Raw genomic sequence first — 15907 nt, 5'->3', positions numbered from 1 at the left:
GCCGGATAATCTGTCACAATAACTTCACCGTGAATTTGTTTGGAGGTATTTTAGATTAATGCATGATTTATTACGATTTGGACACAATGAAATATTCAGTACCGAGAAACAAATGTAGGAAAAATAATTTGGCCCCAGTCGATATTGGTGTTAGCTGCATAATAACTGGGAACCCGGCTAGCTAACATGTCGATCTTTATGTAAGCGTTTGTATCATCTTGATTGTTCAATCACAGTGCAAAAAACGCTTAAATGTCCAAATTTTGACAAGTCTAACACGGTATATAGAAGAGAGGTATTTTTCCCTGCAGATTTATCGCAATCACGTGAGGATGCGTTACATTTACAGAAGCAAGTGATATACCAGTCAATGAAATATGTCCGGCCAGTGTTACGGTTGTGGATTAGGATTCGGAGTGTTTAAAAAAGAAGTTAGTTTTGTATATTTATCTGTAGGCTCAATGCTATGCTGTATTATGTATATCGCATCGTCGCAAACCACTGGAGACAGTCAGTGTCCGTCGTAAAAAAAAAAAAAAAAAAAACGGGCGACAGCCCGGGCTTCATTTCACGGCGTTTACGTAGTCCTACACGTAAGACCTTGACGCTGATATTTATGTTTTTGCGTCAGGGTCTTACTGCCTAACTAACGGTGCTGTGTAGCGTGTTTTGATGTCGACTATAGTCTCATTATATATCCCCGTTTGTTTGTACCCCCCCCCACCATTTCAATAACGAAAACGTTTAATGTGATCAAAAGTGCACAGAACTAAGTCAACTGAATCATTGATTTAATGTTTCTAACATGACTGTGACCAGAATGGCACTAATACTGGCATCCCTTCACATTTCATGCTTAACGGACTTTCCATATTAACACGGCGACATATTGCGTACACTATGGGTTAGTTTATTTCCATCTGACAACATAATGACATAGTTCATCCTAGTCTGTAACTGCCGGATAATTCCGTAAATTACCAGAATATTGAGAGCTTGAAATTATATCCCTTTGCACACATGAACATAAATATTAAACCACTTGTTCATGTGAAAGGCAAATTTGTTGTTGTCATTCTTTTCCTTTGCTAGATTCAACATTGTAAATATCGGAAGCAGACGACATGTATGTAGTCGTGCAAACTCCCCTTTGCTGAAAATGGACTTGTCCAGGAACTGGAAATGGATCTCAAGCATGTCTGTCTATTATATTGAAAACTTCCATTAAGCATGAAATGCACAGATGAGGATGGTGTTTTTGCCACTCTACTCACAGTCAGGTTAGAAATTATAAATCAATGAATGAATTGACTATGTTCCTTGCACTTTTTATCACATTAAAGTTTTCCATTATTGAAATCGGTAGGGGAGTACAAACAAATGGTGACGTATAGTCAGACTAAGACATTATAACGAAAGTCAAATTTTCAGGAATATTTCACACAACTGGCAACTAAAATAGAGACGCTTTTGTACAAAGTAAAGTCATAATGTTTTAGTCAGACTTTACTTACTCTGATGTCTTTTCTCTAATAAATTCAAATTCTCACGGTAGAAATGGTCCTGTTTTCAAGTTTCGTTGGCCTCCATTTCATTTGGCTGGAAAGCAATGAAAGCCAGGAATGCCAAATTGGGTTAAGTTGAAATATTCTTTAAGGAAACGAATAAAATTATATTACCGTACTTACCGCATATGTTGGGACACGTATTTGTTGGGACACCATAAATTAATTTTGAAGTAATTTTTTTGTGCACTGTATGTTCTGGGACACATTGTTTTTTCGAGTCGTAAGTTGTGGGACACCTTTTGAATCATTCGAAAATTACATGTCGGAAATTGCAATACAACTAAAATTTTATTTTTTAAATATAAAACTGTACTTGAGATAAAACTCTTTAATCCAGTGCAGCAGCATCTCATCAACACAACCCTTCTCCTGCACACGTACGGTCTATTATTTTGGTACATGAATACTTTTTTAACTTTCTCATACCGTGAAAAATTGTTGGAGGCAACACACCACCTGAAGTGGAAACTGCAAGAACAAAAGGAAGATTTTTTTCAAATCTGCTCTAATCTTGCTAATTCTCACACTTTTGATGCCCATCTTATCGTCAGTCCATCCAGGAATGCGATCAAAGTACACCAGAGTTTTCATCCATGTTAATGATCATATTGTCGGCGAAATCATCTGTTTCTCTTCTGGCCATCACAAATTCATCACGTGATTTTATTTTCTCCAAATCTTCTGGATGATGCTGGGTCATCGATGTTCGCGCACGAAGCACTATATTGTGCAACTTTAAAAACTGTTCCATTGTTTTACTTTATTGTCAAACTTTTTGTGAATACTGTTGAAAAGGAACCCAAGTTAGCTTCCATATCTCGGCCGTCTTTGTATATTCAAAGCTAAAAAAATAAATCGGCACACTTAAAAGAATCCAGTAGTTGGCATCTGAGGTCAGCTTGCTTTGCAATAAAATAACCTTTGTATTGATATCCTGTAAAAAAAACATCGGCTTCTGAGTCTAAAGTCGGCTCCAACGTCTGCTTGCTTTGTAATAAAAATAACCTTTGTCTTTGATGTCCTGTCGGCAAGTTCAAAGAAGTTTACTGCTGGCTGCCAGTTGTCTTTATTTACCACCAGGGCTTATATGTGCTTGGCATCTTTAGTAATAATTAATACAAAGGTGTACTGATGTCGGCGGGTAAATATTAATGATACTTATTTAACCCACGCTGGCAAAAAGATTGTCATTTGCACTCAAGTGAATGTGTTTTAAAATAATAATTTTTATTTACGAGATACTGGCATACAGTATAGTTCTCTTCTGGCCTTAACAAATTCATCACATGATTTTATTTTCTCCAAATATTCTGGGTGACGCTGGGTCATCGACATCTGTGCAGAAAGCACTATATTGTGTCACTTTAAAATAAGTTCCATTGTTTAAATTTATTTTCAAAATTCCCGTGAATACAGTTGAAAAGGAACCCAAAGTATGCTTCCATATCTCGGCCGTCTTTGTATATTCAAAAAAAAAAAATCGGCTCACTTCACAGAATCCATAGGCACCTTCCGATGTTGGTTTGCTTTGCAATAAAATAACCTTTGTATTGATATCCTTTACAAAATAAAGTAACTGGGGTCGGCTTCTGAGATCACCTGCTTTGTAATAAAAATAACCTTTTGTCTTTGATGTCCTGTCGGTAGGTTCAAAGAAGGAGTTAACTGCTTGCTGCCAGTCGTGTTTATTCACCACCAGGGCTTATGTGTGCTTGTTATAGTAAGGATAATTATGTAACCCTAGCTGGTGAAAAGACTGTCACTTGTACTCAAGTGAATGTGTTTTCAAATGATGATTTTTTTTTGTTGCAAGATATTGTCATACAGCAGACCTGGATATAATTCAATCTTGATTATTTTGCACCCAACACCATGTCATGCGTGAATGGCTTATTCAAGATATCAGTTGACTGTTCCCCTCTTGTATGCGATTTTGTTGGCTCCAGTTTTCAGTCGAATAACATGTTCAAACCTTTGAGCACAACCACACACAATTGTTTCTCAGTGTTCATGTCAATGAACAACATGGTGTGTGGTATCGGACATAATTGATACACGCTACAGTATGGAAGCCTACGCTACTTATATGGATTTCGTGGAAATGTTTTATTCTTTAATGCTCATGTTGAAAAAAAGGAATAAATGATAACAACACAAGGTTAGTTTCTTTCTTTTTATTGTCAATTAAGCGTTTTATTTATCTATTTTATTGCGACGTGCAGTTGTGGGGTGGGGGGTGGAGAGCACAAATGCAATACCAATTTATTTCGTTCTTAAGTCTTGGGACATATGACCGAAGTGAAAAAAAATGTTTTACCATAAGTTCTGGGACAGGAAAAAAAATAATTATTTTATCGTGTCCCAACTTATGCGGTAAATACGGTACGCCTATTGGAACTGCAAGCAACATTTTGTTTTCTTTCAAAAAACATATCCCCAACATGAACCAACTTGAACATACTTCAGCATACCTCGACTACCATCACATTTCAACAAAGTCAAATGTATGTCGACGGAACATGAAAATGCGTCCATTTGCTAGTGAGATTTTGATTCCACCAGAATAAAAACAACACAGTATGTACATTAATTACATATCAATTTGAGGAAGAGTGTTGATATGGGTTGCCAAGTGTGTGAGATATTCCTGAAACTTATATTACTCGTTCCGATGTCAACTGACATTGGAACACGCTAAACAAGCCTGTTATTTGGGTAGTAGGACAGAGCACAAAAACAAAAATAACACGCACTATGTCTTTCATTGTAGGACTAGGTAAAGGAACGCTGAAGGTGACACTAGCCGGGACTCAGAGTGCAGTTTCATTCAGCTTAAGCTTGCAACAGCTCCATGTCCTACAATATTATATTACTTCTACCTTAATATTTATGTTGTTTGGTCGACCCAAACAACATACATATCAGGGTCGATGTTTAACATTGTAGGAATACGATGGTCCCGAGATAATCCACTACTTTCTTTTATCACTCGGGGGTGGGGGAGATTTCCTTGGTTGTTTGGGATTTTGGTGGGGTGAGTGCGCAGAAGCAAAATATGTCATGAACAAACATTGTAACCATGTGCAACCGATAAATTAAAGTGCATGTTTGATTGGCTCAATACAGCAGCATGAAAATATTATGTCACAAAGTGGAGAAGATTTTCCTTGCTGTCACAGTGATTGGTTAAGCAGATTTATGCATTTTCATGTAAAATGAATTCTTTGCACAGGGTGCAAGCGACACCTTTTATGCACAAATTTAATGTTGCAAACACCTGCCTAACACAAAAATTCATATAAAAAAAATACACAATAGAGGTCCAAAAGGTCCATATTTTTGGATAGCTTTAATAAAGCAAACCATAAGAATACTTTTTGCTTGACCTGACAAGGCAATGGAAGTTCATGGATTAAAAAGTTGATGCACCCCACCCCCAAATTTATTCATGCATTTTTCATGTCCAAAAATCAATTTTTGAGAACATATGATGCTCAGTGCAATCACAAACCATTTCCCTGGAAGATAATTTTTAAAAACATCGTGTACTTAATAGTTTGATACAATTCAAAATAGTTGTCATCCACGCTGTTTTTGAGATATTCTAATTGCCTTGAACCAACATGTCTACTACTGTAGTTGGCTAGATTTGCTTGCTAACTATTAGTATTTCACTGGCAACATACTGTGCAGCGGCTGCTTAAGTGTACATGCTTCTCATCAGTTTCAAGAACAGCACAAGCTGGAAAGACCAAATTCACAAATATATCCACATCTTTAATTATTACACAATAATAACTCGAAAAGTCACACCATAGCCTTAAGTGAAGAAATTTGCCAGGGGTCAATGTATGAAACTGTCCCCTGCCACCACAGGCAGCCATGGTAACAAAGGAGAGTAGCTGATTGTCTCCCTTGACAAGCAAGGCTGGTAATAACGCTGTTGCACTTAGGATCCCAGATATTGCACTTAGTATCCCAGATGTAACAGACACTGTCAGACTGTATCCCCATTAGACCAACAAGTTATCTGCTTTTCTTTTTTAATTTTATGTTTACATTACTGGTGGCAACCATTAATGTTTTAGCAATAATAGAGGAAGAGAACAACTTGTTGGTCTTTGTCCTTGTTTCCATTGTCCTTAGCATTTTTGTTTAAAACGGACAAAACAAAATGATGAAATTACTTGATACACCATCAGCATTGCTGGACATTTTGTACAAAACAATTCATTACCTACGACATTTTCATACTCTAGATATTTCACAGTTAAATTTCAAATCCAAGAGATTTTGTACCAAAGTAATTATCCAAAAGACATTTCATTCATAGCAAATTTGGAGTTATTGAGAAATCCAGCCTTTGTAATTTATTAATCATTTAGGGGTGTATGCACTTGAAGTATATCATATATACTCATTTATAAGTTGATTGCAAACTGCGCAACCCAGATCCACCATTGCATTATGACCCAGCAAATCTGGGTCTGTGCAGTTTTTTTAGGAGTAATCTGTAGATTGAAGAACATAGACTTTGATCTGCTGGTTTATTAAGTGATTACAGATCAGGGTCTGTTGTTTGCAGTTAGACTCAACTTATCAGAGAACATGCACAGTACTTATTATGCTTCTTGGCATGTTTACTGAAATTGTAATGTTAAGTTTATTACTTCTCAGATAAATCAGGTTGGGAGTTTAATTGTAATTGCATTCTTATCTTTCAGCATGGCTGTAAGAACTGTGGATTTGCCTTCTGCAGTAAATGTTTGACAAAGAAAGCTAATATTCCCAAACTGAAGAATGAAAAGCATTCCGTCTGCAATAAATGTTTTGATGTCCTTGCAGGGTTTGTAGACAATTAATTAAAAAAAATTTTGTGCTGCATGGACCATTGTTGTAATTTTCTTTTTCAATTAATGTATCTAGGACCAGTTCATCTTTATCAAGGTAATCATTGGATGCAGACTCAGACATACTGTTTCCCCCATCCATCAGCCTATCCCTAACTCTAACATGAGTTAGAATCATATTTCTGTTGGGTGAATATAATAGTCTGCTTGGACTTAATCTTCATTCCTGTGTTAAAATTCTGATGTGAGTGATTTCCCAAATGTTTTTCAACAAAGCTCAGAAAATCAGTGGGGAAAAAAAGTAAAATAACATCATTTCATGACAAAGAAGGATCATTTTTTTTACAGTTGTATGCATCCATGCAGTGTGTGTATGTGCATGCATGTGTCTGTATGCCTCTGATTGAGCAAGAGAAAGGTAGAGGGGTTAATATTGTACTTTTTTCAAAGCCTATAAGATATAATATTGTGCATGGGAAATGCAAGCTATGTTAGCTCAGTGCTCATATTGAGGAAATACTGTGCTAGTTGCCTGTCTAAATTAAACTTCTCCATTACTTAGAGCTACTAGCAGAAGGAGTTTCTGGATTTTTTTATTTTGTACATAAAAATTCTTCAGGGTAAGTAGATTGTACAGTTGTACATGTATATAAAAACTTTTAAGGTTAAGTTGATTTTTGAATAAGGGGTAAATGATTCTTCAAATGCTACTTGATTTTAGCCTGTATGTGAGACTAAATTTATAGAGCACTGAATTTTCTTTAGTTTGTTCATTCACAGCAGCATTTTTTCATAATTTGACAGGTCTAATCAAATCCAACAGTAGAAAACTTATGATTTTTTTAATACATCTTTTTCTCTTTTTTTTTGGATTTTTCTGCCTTCACTTTTCAGAAAATCGCAACCTGACAATTCAGGTAGATACTCCCCCCCTGAGGCTTACAAGAAGTGAGTAGAGGATCATATTTCCTAATTTTTTTATTTGCCCTGAAAGAAGAAATTGCAACTGATTTTTTTAATGGTTAGAAATGAAATGGTATAAAGGAATTTATTTTCTTACAATTAGGCCTAAGAAAATCAGCTGTCCAAGTTACTTTGGTCCTTTCATGCAGTATAAATTAGTTTTAAGGATTAATCTCTGATAGCATAATGTATAAAATAGTTGAAAATGATGAAAGACTAAATTATTCTGGTAGTTTTTAATCTAGTAGCAAATTCAGATATTGCCAAGGTTTGTGGTATGTTGTTAGTCATGTTATTCTATTTATCATTTTTTTTGTCTACCATGGAATGATTACTAATAGCTTTTGATGAAAATCGGCCAATGGTTTTGGTGTGATAGCTTGACTATAAAGTATGTGAATTCTCAATGGAAACTTGAAGCACTGATTTTTGTAAAAATCTGATATGAGAAAATTAACAAATAAGCTGATATTTTAATCATTTGACCATTAAATAAATTTCAGTACCATGACTTGAATTAAATATGGATTACCATAAGCATTCCACACAGTGTTTTGACATAATATTATTTGTGTATAATGTGATCTTTTTATTTATTTATCAGACGGATAGCTTCCCTTCAGGAAAGGCAGTCATCTGGACCTACCCCTAAACACGGTAAACCACAGACAGGACATAAGCAGAGTCATGTGACAGGCATGTCCAAGTCTGACATGGAAATTGCACAGAGACTGGAAAAATTGAAAGAGAAAACTCCAGCAGAGGGTGAGATTAATATTGTTATCAATCTTCATGGTTCATTAAAGAAAAAGAACATACAATTTTATACCATATACACTCACTTATAAGTCAAGTCCATGGGTTTTTAATAGATATCAAAACTGAAGAGTCGTTTGACCCCTTTACCCCATAATTGCAAGTGTCAAATGAAAATTGCAAGAGTTAAAACTGAAATTTCAATTGTCATGAGGTTATACCTGGGATTGTTTCTGGAGCAAACTGACATTTAAGATTTCTTGTCTCATGCTGAATAAAAAGAAACACTTGTACATTATTTTGTAAGAAGTAGATAAGCAGAAAGTGAGACAGATGTGTCCAATACAGATTTTTGTATAAATGTTTCTGTTTCTAATTTTGTATGACTCTATTTGGTATATTAAACAGAAAAAGAATTATTATATATTTTGTTATCATTTTTTTAACTTCTCAGCGCATTCTGTGTTTAACTCCTCAAATAGATTTGTCACCCTGCTTTCTTTCACATATGCTACAGTCTGGTATTTTGTTTTTGCCTTGCGTGTTTCAACAGCAGTCAGATTTTTGGGGTTTCCTTGTGACGACTTAAGGCTCTTTCTTTGAAGATTTGAACATGGTTTGATTGACCAGCATCCATACACCAGTCACATATCATCACTGTATTTCATCTTTCACAACCTTTTTAAACAATGAAAATTCACTTTTCTACTGATTAAATTTTCTTAAAACTTTAGAATATTTATTCTACTCCTCAGAATTGTTGCTAACTGTTAGTTTCTTTGAAGTATGAGGGCCAGGATGATCAGCAGGTTATTTCTGAGACTCACACACCTACATTGGTTGAGTTGAAACTCTAACTTGTGGACAGAGGTGAGGTGTGTGAGTGATCTGTAAAGGTGAACATCTTAGAAAACTCTCCCACCCGGTGCCCTCATGTAGATGTGATACAGTATGACTGACATGGTAGCCATCTTGAAATCTTCCTGTTGCTACATTTTCTTAATGGATTGAACTTTTACTTGACTTTGTAGATAGTTGCATTCAAATGAGCAAGTTGATAGTAGGATTTTGAGGTCCAGAGTCTTGAGGTATTTAGTTGAGCTAGCTTATAGGTGAACAAATCTTCAATCTCAGACTCCTTTTGCAAGAAATACCTTCAGCATCAGCAGAATCTATACCATCTCTTTATAAGTTTCAAAAAGGCCTTTGATAGGGTATGGCATGCCGCCTTATGGGCAACTATGAGCAAGTACAGCATCAGCTCCAACCTGATGCAGGTTGTTGAGCACCTTTATAACAAAGCCCCAGTGTTGTCCTCATCATTAGTAGCAGAGGGGATTGGTTTTGAACAACAGCTGGAGTCAGTCAGGTATGTATGCTGTCACCTACACTCTTCAACATTTTCCAGGAAAGGATCATGGAAGATGCCTTGCATGACCACAAGGGCACTGTCAGCATGGGAAGAAAAACAATCACTAACCTTCACTTTGCAGATGATATTGATGGTTTAGCAGGAGATGGAAAAGAACTGGCTGACTTGGTTGATCTCCTCGATATAACCTCCATAGCATATGGTATGGAGATTAGCACCGAAAAAACCAAACTAATAAAACGATACCAATGGCATCAGTGCAGAAATAAGGGTCAGTGGACAGCAAGCTGGAAAGAGTCTCAAGCTTCAACTACTTGGGATCAATTATCACAGATGAGGGCTCCAAACCAGAACTACTTTGCAGGATTGCCCAGACAACAGCAGAAATAACACGGTTGTAACTAATTTAGAAAGATACCAATGTTGCTCTTGGTTCCAAACAAGGCTGATGTGCTCGAATGTCATATCCATCTTTCTCTATGCTTGTGAAACATGGACACTCGCATCATATCTACAAAAAAGGATTCAAACCTTCGAAATGAGATACTACTGCAAGATCTTAGGCATCTCATACATTGACCATGTAACCAACGAAGTCCACAACAGGATCCAATGAGCCATTGGACTATATGAAGACCTCTTGACCACTGTAAAAAAAGTGCAAACTGAAGTCTCAAGATCATCTGGACTGGCAAAAACAATCTTGCAAGGCACAGTGTGAGGGCGCAGAAGAAGAGGCAGACAGAAAAATAGGTGGCATGACAACATTAAGGAGTGAACAGTCATGAGATTTGGAGATTCCCAAAGGGCAGGAGAGAACAGGGAAAGATAGAGAGAATTGGTTGTAAAGTCAGCTGTTGTGCCCCAATGACCTCTTGGGTTAAGGGTTTGATAATGATGATAGGTATGGTAACACAGACAAATATTGAATTTTATCATTTAACCCAGTCTGTGGATATATTTGAGGAATACATTGAATGATATCACTTAAGTAACTTTTTATTTCTCGAAAAGCTGTTACTTCTAGATTTAACCGAACTTAGCAAATGCTTATACCATGACATAGTCTAAAACAATGTTAGTGATTTTTCATGATATCCATTTCAAGGTCAGAGGCATTCACAGTGAGTTTTATATTGCACTTTCAGGTTGTGAACATGTTAACAAAATTTGGTCTTTTGATTTTTCTTTAGAGTTTCAGAAATGGTTTTGAATACTTCTAAGTTAAAATGAAGAAATGGATTTATCTGGGATTCCTGAATTCTATTTGAAGAGTCCCTGTGAGAGATTCTTACCAACTTATTATAGTGTCTCTACATTGACTTCATAGTAAAGAATGTTCTTTTTTATTCTATCATGTTTTCTGTGCACTGTCACAGGGAATGACATTTGATTGACAATACCACTTTAATCAAAATTGACTTTCAGAATTATAAATAAAGTTTACACTGTCTGCTTTAGACTTATACAAGCTTTAAAGAGGTGAATTATATAATCTTGATTACATTCTTGTTATTGTATCTATGCAACAACTTAAAAAAATGTGGGAAAGTTTATAAGTAATGCATTACATCTTTTTTACTGCTTGGAGCCTGAATAAGAGAAAAGCAGGTGTATCATAGTAATAATTTATACATGTGCAATGTCAATACTGGAGCATTCTTTCTTTTAGCAGCAGCAGCCAGGGTGACTGTGCAGGATATTGACCAAAGATTGGCTCATTTAAAAGGGATGGATCCAGCTAGATATTCCTCTGCTGCACAAAAATCGGTGAGATTTTAAGATTTTGTTTTAATCTGTGTTGATAGAAAGGGAAACATAGCAGTCACTTTTTCATGACATTCGCATCATCGTCACTTTTATTAGCATTTTGTTGTTAGTTTTTCATTAGAGCATTAGTTCAACATAATAGCAGAAATGCTGATAGTTGATTTTAAAATAATATATTAATATTTAATTGTAAGAGGGGTATGTATTTTGCAGTATATTTTAGATTCAGTATGGCAAAGCCTGAACAAATTTGAACCCTTTTGGGGGTGGGGGTGGGCAAAGTAATTATTTTTACTGAATAAAAATCAAAATTTGCACATTTTCAGATTTGGTCAAAAATAGAATGTAAAAAATATTTGAACATTTGGTCCAGTATTTAAGGTTTTTATTCTGCCCAGTGAAAAACTGACAACAACAATATTTAGTTCTGTAGGATAGATCTCATGCATGGAACTTTATTTGGCCAGTACTGAGAAAGAGTTGAAGTTGATGAGAATAGGGTGTGCCATACAGTCGGCGATTAGAATATGGCATACCACATAGTCAGCAATGAGAACATGGTATGCCATACAGTTATCAGTGAGCATTGGGTGTACCATGTAATCAAACAGGATGTACCACACAGTTTGCACTAAGAAACAGTGTACTGCACAGTCTGCAGTGAGAACAGGGTGTACTACTCAGTCTGCAGTGATAATAGGGTGTACTTTACAGTCTACAGTGAGAATGTATACTACACAGTCTGCAGTGAGAATACGCCGTATCATACCATACAGTGTGCAGGGCCCTGAGTGATCTAAAGCTCTCACCATTCTGGATCACTGCCATCTCACCTCTGTCTGTGTGGGTTCAAGTCTCAGGCTTGGCTAACGTGGATACGTGAGAAAGCCTGCCAGTAACTTCTTGTGGGTTTTCCAGGGTTCTTTCTCCACCAGTTATACTGGTCACTATGTATAGCCTATCTTGTGCTGAAAAATGGCGTTTAACCCTACAACAAACAACCATACAATGTGCAGTGAAAACAGGGTATACTACTACAGCCTGTAGTGAGAATACGGTGTACCATATGGTTTGCAATTAGAATAGGGTGTACCATATAGTCTCCAGTGAGAACAGGGTGTACTACACAGCCTGCAGTTAGAGTAGAGTGTACCATATAGTCTGCAGTGAGAGCAGGGTGTACTACACAGTCTGTAGTGAGAATATGGTGTACCATATGGTTTGCAATTAGAATAGGGTGTACCATATAGTCTTCAGTGAGAACAGGATGTACTACACAGTTTGCAGTGAGAATAGGGTGTACCATACAGTCAGCAGTGAAAAAAGGGTATAACATACAGTCTGCAGTGAGAACAGGGTGTTTGGATAATAGGATGTACTACAGTCTGCAATGATAATAGGATGTACCACACAGTCTGCAGTGAGAACAAGGTGTACCATACAGTTTGCAGAGAGGATAGAGTGGAACACACAGTCTGCAGTGAGAATAAGGTGTACCATACAGTCTGCAGTGAGGATAAAGTGGAACATACAGTCTGCAGTGAGAATAAGGTGTACCACACAGTCTGCAGTGAGGATAGAGTGGAACACACAGTCTGCAGTGAGCATAAGGTTTTACCATATAGTCTGCAGTGAGGATAGAGTGTAACACACAGTCTGCAGTGAGAATAAGGTGTACCATACAGTCTGCAGTGAGGATAGAGTGGAACACAGAGTCTGCAGTTGGAATAAGGTGTACCATACAGTCTACAGTGAGGATAGAGTGGAACACAGAGTCTGCAGTGAGAATAAGGTGTACCACACAGTCTGCAGTGAGGATAGAGTGGAACACACAGTCTGCAGTGAGCATAAGGTTTTACCATATAGTCTGCAGTGAGGATAAAGTGGAACATACAGTCTGCAGTGAAAATAAGGTGCACCATGCAGTCTGCAGTGAGGATAGAGTGGAACACAGTCTGCACTGAGAATAAGGTGTACCATACAGTCTGCAGTGAGGATAGAGTGGAACACAGTCTGAAGTGAGGATAGAGTGGAACACAGTCTGCAGTGAGGATAGAGTGGAACACAGTCTGCAGTGAGAATAAGGTGTACCATACAGTCTACAGTGAGGATAGAGTGGAACACAGTCTGCAGTGAGAATAAGGTTTTACCATATAGTCTGCAGTGAGGATAGAGTGTAACACACAGTCTGAAGTGAGAATAAGGTGTACCATACAGTCTGCAGTGAGGATAGAGTGGAACACAGTCTGCAGTGAAAATAAGGTGCACCATGCAGTCTGCAGTGAGGATAGAGTGGAACACACAGTCTGCATTGAGAATAAGGTGCACCATGCAGTCTGCAGTGAGGATAGAGTGGAACACAGTCTGCACTGAGAATAAGGTGTACCATACAGTCTGCAGTGAGGATAGAGTGGAACACACAGTCTGCAGTGAGAATAAGGTGTACCATACAGTCTGCAGTGAGGATAGAGTGGAACACAGTCTGAAGTGAGGATAGAGTGGAACACAGTCTGCAGTGAGGATAGAGTGGAACACAGTCTGCAGTGAGAATAAGGTGTACCACACAGTCTTCAGTACAGCAGTTTGATGCTACTGATAAACCAGACTGCATCATTTTCAGGCTCCATTATTTACCTTTAAGGCTTTTTATCATCCTCATTCCATAAGCAGCATTTTATTCAGAAATAAAATTGCTATAATGTATTAAGTCCTTATTCTTTTTTTACTGTACCCAATTAGAAGATGGTTTTGGACAAAGGAAATCTCTTCATTGAGAATGATAATTTAATTTAATTTACAAAGCACTAAATAGTCATTGTTTCAGTTTTTATTTTAATTTTTTTCAACTTCAACTTGAAGGCATTGAAATATAAGAACATTAGAGTTACTTGATTAATCTTGTTATTGGTACTGTTGGCTTAACCAAAATTCATTGTGTTAGTCCTAAATTCCAGTCGTACTTTACCTTTTCTTTCAAGAGTTTTAAAATGTCAATATCAATATAGTGGACAGTACTGAAGCAGCAAGTGAAGGCAGTGACATTTTAGGCGTGAAGGCAGTGATGAGAATGTTAATTTTAATGATAATATAGTTTTATAAAGGAAACTGACATTTTAGACAGTGAAGGCAGTGATGAGAATGTTAATTTTAATGATAATATAGACAGTTTTATAGGGGAAATTGACATTTTAGACAGTGAAGGCAGTGATGAGAATGTTAATTTTAATGATAATATAGACAGTTTTATAGGGGAAATTGACATTTTAGACAGTGAAGGTAGTGATGAGAATGTTAATTTTAATGATAATATATAGTTTTATAGGGGAAATTGACATTTTAGACAGTGAAGGCAGTGATGAGAATGTTAATTTTAATGATAATATAGTTTTATAAGGGAAATTGACATTTTAGACAGTGAAGGCAGTGATGAGAATGTTAATTTTAATGATAATATAGACAGTTTTATAGGGGAAATTGACATTTTAGACAGTGAAGGCAGTGATGAGAATGTTAATTTTAATGATAATATATAGTTTTATTGGGGAAATTGACATTTTAGACAGTGAAGGCAGTGATGAGAATGTTAATTTTAATGATAATATAGTTTTATAAGGGAAATTGACATTTTAGACAGTGAAGGCAGTGATGAGAATGTTAATTTTAATGATAATATAGACAGTTTTATAGGGGAAATTGACATTTTAGACAGTGAAGGCAGTGATGAGAATGTTAATTTTAATGACAATATAGTTTTATAAGGGAAATTGACATTTTAGACAGTGAAGGCAGTGATGAGAATGTTAATTTTAATGATAATATAGACAGTTTTATAAGGGAAATTGACATTTTAGACAGTGAAGGCAGTGATGAGAATGTTAATTTTAATGATAATATAGTTTTATAAGGGAAATTGACATTTTAGACAGTGAAGGCAGTGATGAGAATGTTAATTTTAATGATAATATAGACAGTTTTATAGGGGAAATTGACATTTTAGACAGTGAAGGCCGTGATGAGAATGTTAATTTTAATGATAATATAGACAGTTTTATAAGGGAAACTGACATTTTAGACAGTGAAGGCAGTGATGAGAATGTTAATTTTAATGATAATATATAGTTTTATTGGGGAAATTGACATTTTAGACAGTGAAGGCAGTGATGAGAATGTTAATTTTAATGATAATATAGAGTTTTATTGGGGAAATTGACATTTTAGACAGTGAAGGCAGTTATGAGAATGTTAATTTTAATGATGATATAGAGTTTTATAGGGGAAATTCACATTTTAGACAGTGAAGGCAGTGATGAGAATGTTAATTTTAATGATACAATATAGTTTTATAGGGGAAATTGACATTTTAGACAGTGAAGGCAGTTATGAGAATGTTAATTTTAATGATAATATAGAGCTTAATAGGGGAAATTTACATTTTAGACAGTGAAGGCATTGATGAGAATGTTAATTTTAATGATAATGTAGACAGTTTTATAGGGGAAATTGACATTTTAGACAGTGAAGGCAGTGATGAGGATGTTAATTTTGATGATAATATAGACAGTTGGTGCATATACAATGTGTGTTTGTGTCCATGCATGCATTCCATATTTCCCCAAAACTTGATGAAA

The 15907-nt window shown here is 36.1% G+C and overlaps 1 protein-coding gene across 3 annotated transcripts in view; it reads left to right on the top strand.

The window, feature by feature from the left end:
• Positions 1 to 222: 222 nt before the first annotated feature.
• The window catches only part of LOC149808335 (abscission/NoCut checkpoint regulator-like), a 40143-nt gene continuing 24458 nt past the window's right edge, over positions 223 to 15907 (top strand). The window contains exons 1-5 of one of the 3 annotated variants that reach the window (XM_089975888.1): positions 223 to 431; positions 6293 to 6414; positions 7313 to 7366; positions 7986 to 8146; positions 11185 to 11279. In XM_089975888.1, coding sequence (XP_089832014.1) covers positions 378 to 431; positions 6293 to 6414; positions 7313 to 7366; positions 7986 to 8146; positions 11185 to 11279 — 486 coding nt within the window. In that variant the 5' untranslated portion in view covers positions 223 to 377. Of the gene's footprint in view, positions 432 to 6292; positions 6415 to 7312; positions 7367 to 7985; positions 8147 to 11181; positions 11280 to 15907 lie in introns of all 3 variants that reach the window. The other 2 variants (XM_089975887.1, XM_089975889.1) reach the window with 2 other exon arrangements.

Source organism: Sinohyriopsis cumingii, chromosome 1 (genome assembly GCF_028554795.1).
Source record: "Sinohyriopsis cumingii isolate HCF-2022 chromosome 1, ASM2855479v2, whole genome shotgun sequence".
Lineage (NCBI taxonomy): Eukaryota > Metazoa > Mollusca > Bivalvia > Unionida > Unionidae > Sinohyriopsis > Sinohyriopsis cumingii.
The sequence above is the reverse complement of the archived record's forward strand: the minus strand, read 5'-3'. Positions and strand labels throughout refer to the sequence as shown.